The 16,535-nt window shown below is 43.4% G+C and overlaps 1 protein-coding gene across 2 annotated transcripts in view; it reads right to left on the bottom strand.

Moving 5' to 3' along the window:
- SPECC1 (sperm antigen with calponin homology and coiled-coil domains 1) overlaps window positions 1–16,535 on the bottom strand; it is a 186,322-nt gene that overhangs the window by 88,718 nt on the left and 81,069 nt on the right. For both annotated transcript variants that reach the window (XM_063110531.1, XM_063110530.1), the window contains exon 5: window positions 3,126–3,333. In XM_063110531.1, the coding sequence (XP_062966601.1) occupies window positions 3,126–3,333 (208 nt within the window). The remainder of the gene's footprint in view (window positions 1–3,125; window positions 3,334–16,535) is intronic.

The raw sequence follows: 16,535 nt of genomic DNA, 5'->3' as shown, positions 1-16,535 counted from the left end.
GAAGAATCTCCAAGGGCAGACAGAATCTGGGCGTGTGTATATTTCAGCAGCTCATAGGTGGCTTGCCCACCTCTCCCTAATCAAGAGCATCTCCGGTCCCTTGTTCTCCTTGCCTCCGATTCTCTCCATCCTGCTACTGGAGTCGCTTATGTTTAAACCTGGTCATGTCAATCCCCTAGTCAAAACTCCCCAATGGTTCCTCAAGCTCTAATCTACAGCAGCAGTTGTCTATTAAGGATACAAATCAGAATCACCAGAAAAGGTTAAAAAAAAATACACATGGTCAGGTCCTACCCCTGCAGTTCTGAGCATGTGGGGCCTCAGAGTTTGTGTCTGGGGTCAATGCTGCAAAGTAAGAAAACACTCCTTACCTTGGTATCTTTCTGTCCATTTGTCTTGAGGATCTTATGGGAAAGAGTGACTAGTCTAAGGCTGGATTTGTGTCCCTACGTCTCCTAACAAAAAGATATCCTAATAATACCCAATATCCCTAACAAGTTTAAAAGCTTCTCAAAACACAGTCTGTGTTATTTTTCAGTCTTGGATATATGATGATATAACCACAGGGGGTGGGCCTGAAATTTGCTTTGGACATTAATTATACATTGGTTTCCTTGGTGTGTCTGTGCTGACTTTTGAGGATTTAGGGACAATACAACCATATTCTCAATAGCAATATATGAAAAACAAAAACAAAACAACACAGAAACCTGTCTTGACTTTATGCTTTTCAAGCATGGTGCTGTGTTTGGAAATACACACGCCTATGATTTCAGTTGTACCCTCAAGTGTGACCACTGAGAAGGGTGTGGATGACACTAATAGGGAATGCTGAGATTGTACAGTTCTGTGGCATACCATGTCTAGTGAAGACTGGAGCAGGCACTGCCAACTCTGACGATGACCAACAAAACAAGGTATAGAAGACAAGTCAAGTCTCATTACTCATGGTAGTTACATAAGGTCACTATGTACACCGAATTAACAAATACTGAACTATTGCTCCTAAGGGAAATAGAGTTAGGTTCCTGTGAGCCTCTGGTCAAAATATTTTCGTCAACCAGAGGGCCATTTACGTTATCTTTGTTTGTTTGCCAATGTCCTTTAAAACAAGCCAGTCTTACCGGTGTTGGACACCTGGTCTTCCCACTTCCCTGTAACACTGTGAACTTTAAAAATTCTTCCACAGTCTCCTGATCTGCAAAACCTGCCTGACATGCACATCTTATAGCCTTTTGAAACTTACCAGCCAGCCAGCACTAGCCAAGAGGGTTTATCATTCTCCTGACCCTGGCAATATGAATGTAAATTCCTTTCGTTTTCAACCTCCAACAATGAGGTTCTCTAAACTTTTCTTAATTTTCTCCAGTTCTCTCCATCCTGCTATTGGAGTCATTTATGTTTAAACTTGGTCATGTCAATCCACTAGTTAAAATTCCCCAATGGTTCCTCTCAAGCTCTAATCTAGAGCAGCAGTTGTCTATTAAGAATATAAATCAGAATCACCAGAGAAGGTTTAAAAAAATACTCATGGTCAGGTCCTACCCTGGCAGTTTTAACTGAGCATGTGGAGCTTCAGAGTTTGTGTCTGGGGTCAATGCTGCAAAGTAAGAAAACACTCCTTACCTTGTTATCTTTCTGTCCATTTCTCTTGAGGATCTTATGGGAAAGAGTGATTCATCTAGGATTAGGTTTGTGTCCTTGGGTCTCATGAATCTACAAATGTAGTTGCTTTCCATCTTTTCCATAGCTTTCTCATGCACGATAGATATGTGTTTGTTACTTTAGCACTTTCTGGAGCAGCCTTATAGATTGGAGAATTTCCTCTTTGCTTCTCTGCTTGTACTGATTCATTAACATTGAACTCACGCCCAACAACACAACAGCTCACGCTTCAAAGAAGCTTACCTAACCCGTGCATTTTCTGTAAGGTATGTCACAGCCTTCTTATGTTTAGGTATAGTAGACAGCACTTCATCACTGCACTTGGGGGTCATTTTAAGCAGCAAAATCACCAAAAACAAGCATAAAAATACTACAACTGTGGTACTAAACAGATCATGAAAAACACACTTGTGTCCAGGATGAGAACTAAAACAATAAAGCAGAGTGTCTGTGTTCAACCTTAGTTGAGAACACAAGTGCCAGATGACTCAAAATTTTCACCTCTCTGTGCACGTCCAAAAATGACTGTGAAAGCGCTGTATTAATTTTCATGTTCCGAATAAATTTCAGTGAGTAGGTGAACTCACTGATACAGAATCTGTAAATAATGAGGATTGAATGTACAGGTTGAAGAACTTCTCAGGCAACTGACTAAGCTATTTTTGGCAACGGCTGGTGTCACTAAAAGCTTTGTGCACTAATTCTTTTGTTACAAAAGCAAAACACATTAGACGTGATAATTTGATAAGGCTTATCGTAACAAAGCAGTCAATGTTTAATCTATTTAAAAAATTTCTCTCTCTCTTCAAAGCAAACAGTTCATAAACAAGCCATATATTGATGCCTCGTCAGTGACTCAGTGGCCAACACCTGTAAGTTACCTGATATCCTACCATCAGTGGGATACACTCTGGGATGGCTTCTTCCCTGAGACTCAGAGCACACACTGTTCGTCCCCAGCATCCCTCATGTGTCTCTCTGTCCATCAGATCCAAGGACAACACTTGATGACTGCAGCAAACAGTTCATTCCGAGTAACCCTCTTATTCCCAAGGAGGACAATCCTTGGGAAAGTAAGTGTGAACTCTCCCCAGCACAGCGGAACCGTCAGCACTCGCCCTAGAGGAGGGGGGTGTCCAGAGACGGAGGCAGCAGTGTGGCTCACACACAATGTGCCCCGCACATCCAAAACGCACCTGCTCGTTTCCATAGCCACCCCAGGGTGGAGACTCATGTCCAACAATCTATTCTTCTGCCATCCAGTTTTCCACTTAGTTTAGGGCAATAATTATTGTTTCTTAAGTGCCATTCTCTCTGTATAGAGCATTCAAAAGAAAGACACTACATAAACCCTGGCTAACACGCATTCTTAGCACTCTTCCAGTCGCCCGCCCACTCCTGGTTCCTCAGGATCCTACTCCCGCCTGCTCCACATCTCACCTGGACTTGACTTTACTTACTTTCTAGCTCACTAATGAGTTGGTTATTATGTAACTTGACGGCCCGGTGCTGTTCCACCTGATCTTCCAATTCAAATATGGTTTCTTTCATGTCATTTATCTCTGCGTCGCTCTCTGATGCTCTCTCTTGCAGCTTTAGGCTGGTTCTGCTCAGCTGTTCTGCTTGGTGATCACATATCTCCTTTAGGTAAGAATAATCCTTTTCCACCTAGAATAAAAGTAAGGTTCCCTGGTCAGTTCAACAGTAAAGTTCCCCACAAAGCAGCAGGCTCTTCAGCACACCAGCAGCAAAGGATGCTCTCGGCATGTGCCAATTCCAGTACTCTGAGCCTCACAAACAACCAAGGCTATAAGTATTCAGAGAAACATGATGCATTTCCAAACAGCTAGATCCTGCGCCTCTTCCTACAAGCAGAAAGAAAGCTGCACATACTAAAATACCCTTCTTTCCCACCCCCCGGGGTAGCACGGTGCTGCCCTGGAGGGCATTGGTCCCACACCAGGAGAGCTGCCTGGTGCCCGCCCACAACCCCACCATCGCATCTGCTGGGCAGCAGCACCCTCTGCTGGTGAGCCATGAACAATGCCCCTGAAACCTGACCTACAAACCCCAAACCTCCTCTTGGCTATGAGATGCTTGTGGTTATCAGCATTTCTTTAAAGGAGTTCAACAGGAGTGTGATAGAGAATGCCAGCTGAAGGCACAGAACACAGAAGTATGCACGCACCAGAAACAGAAGAGCAGGACAGCACTGTTGTTTCTCCTGTCCAATTTTTTAAAAAATTATGAAACATTTTTCAAAGGAGGAATTGGTAAAGGGATACAAAAATTCAACTACACTGTATACTGATAAATTTTTTTAAAAGATGAAGTAAAAGATAAAATAAAAAATGATGAAATATTTTAAATATCCAGAGAAGCACCAAAAATAACAAGATAAAGATGTACACAGACTTAACAATAATTAAATTCTGCCACATTTACTAAATCTTTTTACTTTGACAATATTTGTTAAAGCCTCAATCTTCCCTTCCACTTCAGTGGATAATAAGCATTATCCTCAAATTGGTATGTGATCTTTCCTTGAATGGTTTTTCACTTTTACTCCATATGTATGTGCCCATAATACGTATTTTTCTGAATGCTCTGAATGTTTTAAAACTTTTACACAAATGATACTATACTATATTATACTTTTGTGGTGTACTGTATTATCCTGCATTGTGTAATATAGTAATCTGCCTTTGTCCTGTGCTATACTGTGCTTATTTATTATGTTCTTGTAACTTGTTCCCATGTTTCTGAAATGTATCCATATTGATACACATCATGCTAGGTTGTTACTTTAATTGCTGCATAGTATTCCTTTGTCTGAATATACTGATTGTTTTACTATATTAATGAGAGCTGTATATTATACCAGGTAATCTAAGCTTGATACCTAATAGATTTCTCCTCAGACTTTTTCTTTCGGCAGGGGGTGGGGTGGGAGGTGGTGTTTCCATATTGCAATAAATTTTTTTTCCAATTGCATTTCATGTGCAAGATCTTCTGGATGTAAACTCTACGGGGACAGGGATCTTGTCTGCTTTATTCACCACTGTACCCGTGTCCACATAGTGTCAGACATACAGAAGGCACTTAATGAATATTTGATGAACAAATGAATGAATAAATGAATGAACAAACGGACACTGGAAGGTAGTACTGCACTGTTTTTCAATTGAGAAGGTGTGATAAGTAAGGAAGGGAGGGACGGAGGGAGGAATGGAAGGAGGGAAGGAAGGAAATAAAGACAGACAGAGCCAGCATGGGGAAGAGCCAGAGTACACTGTCTGTGTTAAGGGTAGATATTACTCTGTGAAACTTGTGTTTCAATTATAAGAGTGTGCGGCTCTGGATTTCAACATAAAATATATCATTGCAGGCTGGGGCCAAAAAAGTCCGTAAGTTGCTGAAGCACTTCAAAATGGCTAAGGGTGCAGACTCTGGAGCCAGATTGCCAGGGTTTAAGTCCCAATTCTTCCAAACCAAGCCTAGTATTCTTTAATCCCTCTGCCTCAGTTTCCTCGTCTGAACAACGGGGATGGTTAAATGAAATAATGCACTTACAGAGGTTATCACAGTGCCCGGCACGTAGTAAGCACTCAATAAAAGTCATTCTTTCTCTCATAATTGCCTTATGTCTACAATATTAGATAATAATATACTACAGGTCCATTTGACCAAGAAGATCACAATATATGGAAAAGACCGAAAGTCTTATATCTTAATGGCAGAAGATAAGTTGGAAGGAGAGAGGAGGCACTGCAGGTTAGACACCAGAAGGCGGATGTGGGAGAGCACGTGCAAGGCAGCAAGGGCAGGATCCAGGAGCGCTGCAGCCTCAGGCAGAGAAGGCCAGCTCCACCACAGATGCTCAGGCTAGGCCTGTCCCCTGCAGTCTAGAAATATGCATGTGATCTGGCTGGGACTCCTGTGGGTGAGAAGTAAATCCTGGAAAGGCAACCACGTTATGGAGAGATCGAGAGCCCCGAGGAAGGGCCGCGTGTGCGCCCGCCTTCCTCTGCTTCCCACGTGCTGCCCGGCACAATCACAGCACCAAGCGGTGACATGGCGTGGGAAGGGGACCACGGGGTGCAGGTGCAGACTGCTGGGGTCGATAAACCTATAAATCCATTTCAAATACACACATCACTTCTTCCTCCTTGATTTTGGAATAATTCTTTCAAGTTCGAAAATAAATTCCAGAAAGCTATTAAAAAAAAAAAATCAAAAACCCTTAAGAAACTTCACAACTTCTCACGGGGGCTTGCTAGATAATAACAGGCAGGTGTCTTTACATTCACTTTACAGATAACAAATGGAGACGGGGGAAATTAAATCAGTTGAAGAGAGTACACCAGTGTACCAAGCAGCTGAAACCACAGTCCTAGACCTGCGTGACTGCTGGGGCCCAGGTTGCCTTTTCGCATCGGGCCTTTCTGCTGCCCAACGTCTTTGAGTTTAGCTTCACTAATTCAAGAAGTACACTACCAGACACCCAGCAATGTGATTTTCAATGTTTCACTTAAAAAAAGAAATCACTTTCATGCATTTCAAGCATCTCTCATCTTCAGAAATTAACTATTGTAGAAATGGGGTCTGTAGAATTGCATTATAAACAGAATTTCCAAGAATGCCAGTACCTCCCGGAGAGAGTCATCCTAAGGCAGACAGCAGCAGAGGCCGCTCAGGACCCTCCTGCAGCTCTGCAGTCTCAGGCGGGGCTGCTCTGAGATCAGATGGGGCTAGAAACTCAGCAAGTGTCACTACCTCCTCCCCCTGTTGCCCCCAGCTTGTCAGACACTGAACTTGAACTTGAGGAAAAGATACTGTCACAGATCAGGTTCCTGGGACACACTGTAAGATGGAGATATGCATGTAGGAAGTTTACTGAGGAGTGCTCTGGGGATCCACACCCGTGGAACAGTGAAGGGTGAAGGACTGGCCAGAGCACAAGCAGAGCTGCAAGGTCCTTACCACAAAGGCTCTGGGGGTCCCACAGGGGTTCTGCACCTTGGGTGCCCTTCAGCATCGCCCCAAAGGGAAGCAAGGTTCTGGGCACCTTTATCCCGCCAGGTGGATCAGCCACTGGATGTGGCTACCCTGGGGAAGGGCTAGCCCTTGGGCAAGGCAGCCCTCCTCAGCAGAGGGCACATCCTGGAGGGGGCTCCAGCTGGCACAATCAGCAGCCACCACACCCTGGTGGCCGGGGAAGGAGGGAGTGCTTCAGTCCTGGGGGGCCCTGGATACACCCCTACCCACTGCAAATATTAGAGTGCACTCCTGAGCCGGCTGTAGCGGTGCGCACACACATCTAGTTCTCTTCCAGGAGAGTGCATAGCTGGTCGTCATGGTCTGACTATACCGAGTAAAGACCCCTACAAGGTACATCTACATAGCTTTCTTTAAAAAAAAAAAAAAAGATGACTGGTAAGGGGATCTTAACCCTTGACTTGGTGTTGTCAGCACCACGCTCAGCCAGTGAACAAACCGGCCATCCCTATATGGGCTCCGAACCCATGGCCTTGGTGTTATCAGCACCACATTCTCCCAAGTGAGCCACGGGCCGGCCCTTACATAGCTTTCTTTAATTGAGTGCAATGAATGAAAGCATGAAGTGTATAAAGGAGATCAAGCTAGAGGTCAACTAAGAACCAAGGTCTACTGTACACAAACTAGCCCTAAGAACAGAGAAGGTAGAATAAAGACAATAAAAAGGAAGTAGGCTTATAGTTAACCCAGCAATGTTATCAATATATAAAGAACCAATAATTCAGTACATTAAAAATAAAAGCATGCTGACATGAAAATATAGTTTAAACATTTCAGTGCTAGTTATTTTTAGTAGGTTCTCATAGCAAACATAATACCTTGAAGAATTATGTCGGTTTTGAGAAATCATTTAATCATTCATTCAAATATTCACATACCAATAACACAGAGACATGGGCAGATACAGAATCAGATCATTACAACACAGTCCGAATAAATTCTAGTGATGTTAAAGTTGTATAGCTAGTTCTATTAGAAACCAGCAAGAGGGGAGAGGAATGGGAAGGCACGTGGCTGGTGGGGTAAACCCCGCACAGCTGCTTCTTGAGTAAGCATGCTTGTCATGTCACTGGGCTTTTGACTGGATCTGATGATTATACTGTCTATTCAATAAAATTATGTTGAGTGCTTGAAAAAAGAGAGAGATCCTCTACAAGGGCAGAGGAGGGTAGAAAGAAGCATCCCACCCTCCCACTTGCAGTCAGGTCTCCTGACACTGTTGACGCTGTGCAACCCTAAGCAAATGGTAGAACATCCCCTGTACACATATTATTACTGCTTCTAGAGGTACAGGAGTGGCAATGAGAGACCGTAGGCACCAGAACAGAGGTGGCTCTAGGCCCTCCTCTGAGGCTGTATGGGAAGGTGATGGCAGCAGCCTTGCCTGCAGGCCGGGACAGCATTCTTGGCTCAGTAGAAAACCCTCCCTCCTCAAACCTGCTCCAGTTCTGCTATGGTTTGAATGCGTCCCCCAAATTTCATGTGTTGGAAACTTATTCCCCAGATTCACATGTTGAGTGGAGGTGGGTCTTTGGAGGTGATTAGGACTCCATAAGGTCAACAGGGTGGGCTCTCACAGCTTGCCCTCTGTCCACATGATGTCCTCCGCCATGCTGTGAGGAAGCATGAAGGCCCTCACCAGATGCTGGTGCCATGACACTGGACTTCCCAGCCTCCAGAACCAGGAGCTAAATAAACTTTTCTTCATAAATTGCCCTGGCTGTGGGATTCTGTTATAGCAACCCAAAACAGACTAAGGCAACATTCCATGTCTCCTCTTGCAGGAAACACCACAACCACACCTTCAATCACACAAGCTAAAGATCCATGAGTGCACTAAAATACCTCTTTCCTGCACATCCCTGACATCGAATCACTCACCAAATGCTACTGAGCCTATACCTTCTAAATATCTAATGTCTCAATGTCTTTCCAGCCCTGTCCTCCTCCTATCCCACCCCCTTTCAGTCCTTCATCCTTTCTCACCTGTGGTCAAAGTAATGTTTCTAAACTGTAAATGTGACAGACCCCACCCCACCCCCAAAAGGTATATTGGACTTCATTAAAAAAAATTAAAACTCTTGTGCCTCAAACAACATTATCAAGACAGCCAAAGATAATCCACAGAATGGGAGAAATATTTGCAGATCATTTATCTGCTAAGGGATCTGTATCCAGAATATATAAAGAACTCGTCAAACTCAAAAATAAGACAAGTAACACAACTAAAAAATGGGCAAAGGATTTAAATAGATATTTCTCCAAAGAAGACAAATGGCAAATAAGTACATGAAAAAATGCTCAACATCATTAGTCCTTGGGGAAATGACTAATTGGGAAACGCAAGTCAAACCGCAATGAGATATCACTTCACACCCACTAGGATGGCTAGAATAGAAAAGACAGTAACATGTTGATGGGGATGTGGAGAAACTGGAGCTCTCATGCACTGCTGGTAAGAACGGAAAATGGTGCGGCCACTCTGAAAAACAGTTTGGCAGTTCCCAAAAAAGTTTAATATAGAATTACCATCCTCTGAATGAAAGAAACTGCTTGAGTTTCTCCATCAACTTAGCTGGTAGCTACTGTCCCCAGAAGCCACCAGAGGTGCAGACAAAAGAGCACCAACAGGGGTCCAACAGCACGGATCCCTTTGGGTCGGCCTCATCATCAGTGCTTGAAGTGTCTCACGTGCACACGTGCAGAGGTCAAGGGGCACATGCAGGGAGAGAAGGGACTCATGGGCTGATGCTTTTATTGGGCACACAGTGTTATCCAAACAGGTTTCTCGTGCGGATTTTTAATTGGCGGGTTTGAAGCAAGTAGGCACTAGTTCCAGGAGGTCACACTGTGACTGGGAAGTGGTCACTTTAAGTTCTCTGGGAAATGTCTGAATGGTCCACTACAGGAAGTGGTAGGAACGTGGGGAGCCCAGTATGCCTGGCAGGAGAAGTTCCTTTAAGTCTTAAGCTATGGGCTGGATCCATGGGTGGGGCACAGTACTGGAAACAGTGTCAAGGGTGACTGAGCCCTGCTTCTGGTATGAAAAAGTCAAACATATTCAAAAATGGATGCTGAGGCAACATACATTACAAGCACTCACTACATCATGTAACCCAGCAATTTCACCCCTAGCCACCGCATACACAAGAGAAATGAAAACATAAGAAAAGCCTGCATGCAAATGTTCAGAGCAACATTATTCATAATAGTCAAAAAGTGGAAACAGGGCCGACCCCGTGGCTCATTCGGGAGAGTGCGGCACTGGGAGCGCAGTGGCGCTCCCACCGCGGGTTCGGATCCTATATAGGACTGGCCGGTGCGCTCACTGGCTGAGCGTGGTGCAGGCGACACCAAGCCAAGGGTTACGTTCCCCTTACCGGTCGCAAAAAGGACCAAAAAAAAAAAAAAAAAGTGGAAACATCCTAAGTGGTCATCAACTGAATGGATATTCAAAATGTGGCACATGCATACAATGGACTAGTAGCCATAAAAATGATGTACTGATACGTGCTACAACAAGGATGAACCTTGAAAACACCATGCTAAATGAAAGAGATCAGACACAAAAGGCCACATAGTGTATGGTTCCAAATATCTGAAATGTTCAGAACAGACAAACCCATAGAGGCAGAGAGGAGATTAGTGGCTGCCAGGGGCAGGCAGTGGGGTGTTACTAGGGAGTGACTGCTAATGGGTACAAAGTTTCTTTATGGGGTGATAAAATGTTCTAAAATTGATCGTGGTGATTCACACATAACTGTGAATATACTAAACGTCACTGACTTGTACGCTTTATGTGAATTATATCTCAATAAAGCTGTTATTTAAAAAAAAATTCTTTGGAGATTCCCACTGTCTTGAGGATAGAACGCAAACTGCTGGACGGGCCTCTCTTCCAGCAACCGCCCTGTGCACCCACCAACAATGAGCTCCCTGCCTCCGTTCCCTGACCTGCAAGTACTCTGGCCTCAGGACCTGCAACATCCCCACAGTCCCCAGCCCACACCCACCTGATTAGCAGACTCCTCTCCCTCTAAGACTCAGATTAGAAACCAAAACAACACTTCTTGACTCAAGTTTTCACTGTGAATTTCTCCATTGTGTTATAATCAAGCAAAATTCTCCCAGTTCAAGAGGCTTCCGGCAGTTGCTTTCCTCAAACCAAAGGGCTCTGGCCTTATGACTGCCGTGCACTGGAGTCTTAGGTTTGCTTTCAGTGTTTTCCTACCTCTTCTTTGCTTTAAGGAAGCAGTATAAATCAGTGATTAAGAACAAGAGCTCTAAGGTCAGGCCCAGCTTCAAATCTTGGCTTCATCAATTGATTAATTAGGGTAATAACGTAATCATTCGCTTGCCTCAGTTCACTCAACTGAAAAAAATTAGATGATGACGGTATCTGCAGCATAAAGTTCTGGTGATTAAATGAGATTAAATGATCTAAAGGCTTGAAGTGTGCCTAGCACACATAAAGCATGAAAATAGCCACTATTATTAAAATATGATGAACTTAATTTTTTAACATACTGATATAATTATAGCAGCCTCTCTCCTAACTCTGTTGCGAGTCTCTCTGATATTCATTAATTTATTCATTTGACAAGTATCTACTGACTACCTAATACATGGAAAAAATTCAGTGTTAAAACTATACTAAAATTACATTATGTATGTGTATATATGAATATGTATACATAAAATTAAGTTAATATTGTATAAGAGTAAATAAACTTGGAATGATAGCTTGAGTAACTTCATCACAAGCAAGAATGTGTGTTATTTCTGTTCTGATATCTAGCATGGCTACTGCAAAATTCCTTTTGCTTAATTCTTGGCCCTATTGTGAATAGATACTGCTGATGATGGCTATATTTCATTCTCATGGCCTAAATTTGAGTTATTTTCTTGCAATACTGCTCTGCCAAGGGAGAGGAGGATATTCTAGTTTATTTACACTTCTGTTATGGAAAAAAAAGGCTGACAGAAAACTCAAAGATGAGGCTAAAAATGTGTACTTCACCTCTGGGAACTCTTAGAGTTTCGGAAGCAGGGGCTATAACCTGTAGGGAGATTTGTAGAAGCACAGCCTCCCCCAGATGCTTCCTGGGAACTTGCCCAGGAAAGAAGAATGCTGGGCAACACTGGGCTCACAGAGTCCTGAGGTCAAGCTGAAGGAAGAGGACGGTGCTCTGGCCTCACCTCACTGAAGGTGCTAACATGTCTAAGGAGAAAGTGAGTCCAGCACGAGGAAAGTGGTCCAGCAGCAGCCCCCTCCCATGGAATCACATGCAGGTACAGGGAGCTGGAGCCACAGCGTTCTGGCATCTGGCTCCACTGGAGAGATCACCCTTCCTCAAACTATTCAACCGTCTCCACCAAACGCACATGCTTAGCTTCCACCCCTTTTCACGTGGTTTCAACAGCAGAGACCTGCTGGGGGGAACCCAGCAGACAGGCCAACATGTGACTGTCATGTGTTCCAGGCCACATGACTGTCACATCTCACACAATAACAGATCCTGGCTCTGTACTTTAATCTTCACAAGCTTCAGCATGGGTGCACAGCAGGCTCCGCACAGCCAGGCTGGGGCCTGCACAGCCAGGCTGGGGCCTGCACAAGCTTCCCCAGCAAGGCGCTCATCATCAGAGGCTGCCCCGCAGGAGCCTGCAGACCCCTCCCCAAGCTGCCAGCCCGCCGTCCCCTGCCGCTGACTCCTCCTGACTCCCACGGGAGACCTGGAAATGGGCTCTGCTTCCAGACACGCCTTCCTCCCAGCACGAAGTCAGAGAGGGTTGATGTTCCGTTGCCAGAGAGTGGGGTAAATTATGTCTGAAGTGAGGATGGTTGACATTTCCACGTAATCAATGACATTTCCCCACTTTCAACTAAGTAACCTCAATCAACTCTCCCAACAGGAGCCAGTTCACTTTTCAGGCAGAAGTGTCCCAAAGGTTCCCTTCAACTCTACCAATCAGATTCGCCAACACTTCTGAGCACCCTGAGGTGCCAGGGATGGGCGAGGGGCTTTCGCACTAGTGATCACGGGTGATCTATGAAGATGGAATTTGAGAGTGGATGGTGACTCCCCAGAGCTGAAGGCCTCTCTGAGGAAGCGACTGAGACTGAGAGCTCAAGGAGTGAGCAGGCAAGTGAGGGATGGGGCGGGGGCAGGGAAGCCCTCTGGGCAGAGAGGTCCCAGGACGCACCTGAGGCAGGCAAGCACCAGCCTGGCAGGGCCTGGGCAGGGAGGGACGTGGTGGGACTGAGGCAGCCCTGAAGGATCTGCAGGATTAGGACATCACTGCGTGTAGGCTGTGGCGAGCAGTGCTAGTGACCCACCCAAAAGCCACCTCCCCTTTTCTTCTTCCTAACAAAATCCCAATTTTGTTCAAGAATTAGGCTGTGATCTTGTGATTTCAAGAGGTGGGCTGGGGCTGGGACTGGGTGTGTGGCCCAGTTCTGACCAAGTAGGTACAAAGGGAAGGCTGCTGGGGACTGAGGTGTCTGAGGACACACACTCTGCCTCGAGCCTCCAACATGTGGGGATAAGATGCTTGATGCTGCTGAGCTTCCTGGACCTGGGCAGGAGGGTGAGACCACAGAGCCGCCCCCACAGCCCTGACATTTCACGGAGCAGAGTGAGCGTCTCCTGGAGTAAGCTGCTGACAGCAGGGTTTTCTTTCTTACTGTCCAAAGCATCACCTGGGCATACTCCCGGACCACCTGACTATTTTAACCAGGTTTCAAAACCTCTTAAGGCCTCTAAGGCATCCTATCCTGAAGTCATGGCCACAGGATAATCTACTTGCACAGCTTTTTCTGAAATTCTGGTTCTGAAATCTTTGGCCAGTGGTGACTCTAATCAGTTTGACCTCAGGACCAACACTGGTTACACACTGACCACTTGACCTCTCCTGCTTCTGCCCTGGAAGAGAACCCTGAGTTTCTGTAGAAAGAATTAAGTTTCTAAAGGTAGCACCTACAAGCTTTCTACCTCAGGGGAAAAAAATCAGTATTTTCCTTTTAAAACTTCTATGTTTCAGGCCTAATAAAGATATTCTAACTTGAAATCAAGATCCCAAACAACTGAAGAGGTGAAAGTTAAAAAAATGTACCTGGAAAAGCAATAATCCCACGCAACTGCAGGCCCATGCTGGCTGGGGCCAGCACACACATGCCCCGCGGGAGGCGGAGGCTCTGGGATTCTGTCGAAATCAGACCCTTCCTCAAAGCTGTAGAGCAGAATGTTCTATAAGCTGCCAGCAAAGTGTACATGGTGTATATCAGAGAGGCTCAAAAGAATGGAGATATTAGCAAACTGCTGGAAACAAAGAAATGAGAGGAAGAAAGTGCCCGTGAAACACTCACGCAACTGTGTAGAAGTCCCACCAGCTTTCCATCTGCCACCTGAGGAAAAGACACACCTCCTATCACTTTTTTTTAAAGAGTACATTTCTAATAGTCTTAGATCATAGGATGGTTTGGCATTGTGTTTCGCTTTTGTAAACAGGTTATTTTGTACTCATAATTTTCATTTTCTGCCAAGAATTGGTGTGGATGAATGTGGTGCTCAAGGGGTAGAAGCTGCTAATCACCAAGTAGTCTGCCTGATGATTAAAAGAACAGTCACTCCAACATCTGCTTAAGGCAATTATATTCGAAACTTCCAGGCAAAAACGTCAAGTGAAGTGATTGAGAAATGAAAAATTAGGACTCACCCCAAGAAGGCAGAGGTGATTTAACACTAGCCTACCTTAGACAATCTGTTACTGCAATTCTCCTCATTAACAAATTAAGAAAGAAAAAAATATATAATTATGTAAAAACTTTAAGACATGTCAGTAGATGTAGAAAAAATTCAATCCCCATCCTTTATTTAAAAACAAGCCAAACAAAACAAACAACCTCTTGGCAAAATACTTGTATAATAAAGGGTATGTACATAATACCTACAACAAGCATGCTTAGTGATGAAAGGCTCAGAGTTTCCCTTTACATTAGGCACACGAGGAAGGTCCATGCCCCATTCCACTTCTATGCGACACTGTGCAACGTAAAAGGCCTGCCCAAGATCACAAAAGCAGTCACTGGGCAAGTCAGCAGGACCTAGTGCAGCACTTTATGTCCTTCATTATGGTTTTGTGCTAAAAGTGCTCCCCTCATCCTCATGCATGAGTCCCTTAAGTATTGTCATTTAAGTTCATAGGTGCCAGTGGATTTGCTGACATTCTGCAATAGGGATACAGTAAGGGATTAGTCTGTAGAAGGTCTGAGTTTCTACTTTTTCTACGGTAATATAAAAGGGTAGGAATATTAGTATGTTACAAGTTCACTGCAATGAGAGATGAATGTCTCTGCACATACGAAAGCACAAAATCACAGACCTAGGACATTGATTCATATAAAAGAAACACTATGTGATATCATGTCCATGTCTTTACCTCAGACTCTTACTTAAAAATACTAGCTAGGACTTTTTCAATCTCAGTATTTGATAATTCTAGTTAGCAGGCAATAAGATAGGGAATATATGAATAATAACAGCTTGATTTGACAATACAAATAGCAGCTTGATTTTGAACATATATGTTGTGCCTTGTACTCCACAGAGAAAGCAAACTCTTTCCTTTTTCTCTAAATTAGATTTAGTTTATCTCAGAAAATTCTAAATTTTAGTGTCTTTACTTAGCCAAAGCTACAAGAAAGGGCAAATTCATACCTTTAAATGCTTTCATGATCAACCAAGAAAGGACAAAGTTACATGAACAAAGAATTTTACTCAAGAAACTAGGAAGAGGGAGCAAGGCTAGTGAGAGGTTGGTTAATACACAAAACAGCTAGATAGTAAAAACAAGTTCTACAGGTGTATAGTTAAGCTAGGCATCTATAATTAACAATAATTTATTGCATGTTATCAAATAGCTAGAAAAGAGGAGATCAAATGTCCTCATCACAAAGAAATGATGAAGTTTGTAAGGATACACATGCTGATTACACTCATTTAATCACTGCACATTGTATGCATGTACTGACATTCAACTCGGTGCCTGACAGATAAGTATAAGCAACACATTCCTGTTAAATAAATAAATAAGGAATGAAATACTACCATTCACAGCAACATGGATGGACTTAGAGAAAATTATATTAAGTGAAAGAAGCCAGGCACAAAAAGAGAAATACCGCATGTTCTCACTTATTTGTGCAAGCTAATAAAAATAAATAAGTAAATAAACGAACGGGGTGGGGTGGGGAAAGAAGACACAACAATCACAACAATTCCTTGATTTTGTTGAGACATGAACAGATGTGATATTGATGGAGGGAGGGAGGTGAAGGGAGGGAGGAAAGGAAGGAATTGATAAAGGGACGTGAAAATCAACTATATTGTATGTTGATTAATTAAAATAAGAAATAAAAAATAAAATAAGATAAAATAAAAAATAAGTAAATAAACAAAAAGAAATTGCACTTCTAAAAAGAAAAGAAACTAGGAAGAAACCAAACAAATGTGTAAAAAGCAGGATGAAAGAATTAATAAAGACAAAAGTAGAAATAAATAAATCAGAAAGATTAACAGTAGAACTGATAAACTAATCTTTTTTTGTATTCATGCTATGTGGACAGACATACTCTACCCTTCTGGATAGGAAGATTAAACATTGTAATCATGTTAATACAAGTTTGTATCATGCCGAAACATGATAACCGAGAATAAGTCTGAAAGGACACATAGCAAAATGTTTGTTTTTTCTCCAAGTGGTAATATTAAAGGTAATTCTCCCATTTTATTTTTTATACTTTTCTGTAT

Source organism: Cynocephalus volans, chromosome 10 (assembly GCF_027409185.1).
Source record: "Cynocephalus volans isolate mCynVol1 chromosome 10, mCynVol1.pri, whole genome shotgun sequence".
Lineage (NCBI taxonomy): Eukaryota > Metazoa > Chordata > Mammalia > Dermoptera > Cynocephalidae > Cynocephalus > Cynocephalus volans.
The sequence above is the reverse complement of the archived record's forward strand: the minus strand, read 5'-3'. Positions and strand labels throughout refer to the sequence as shown.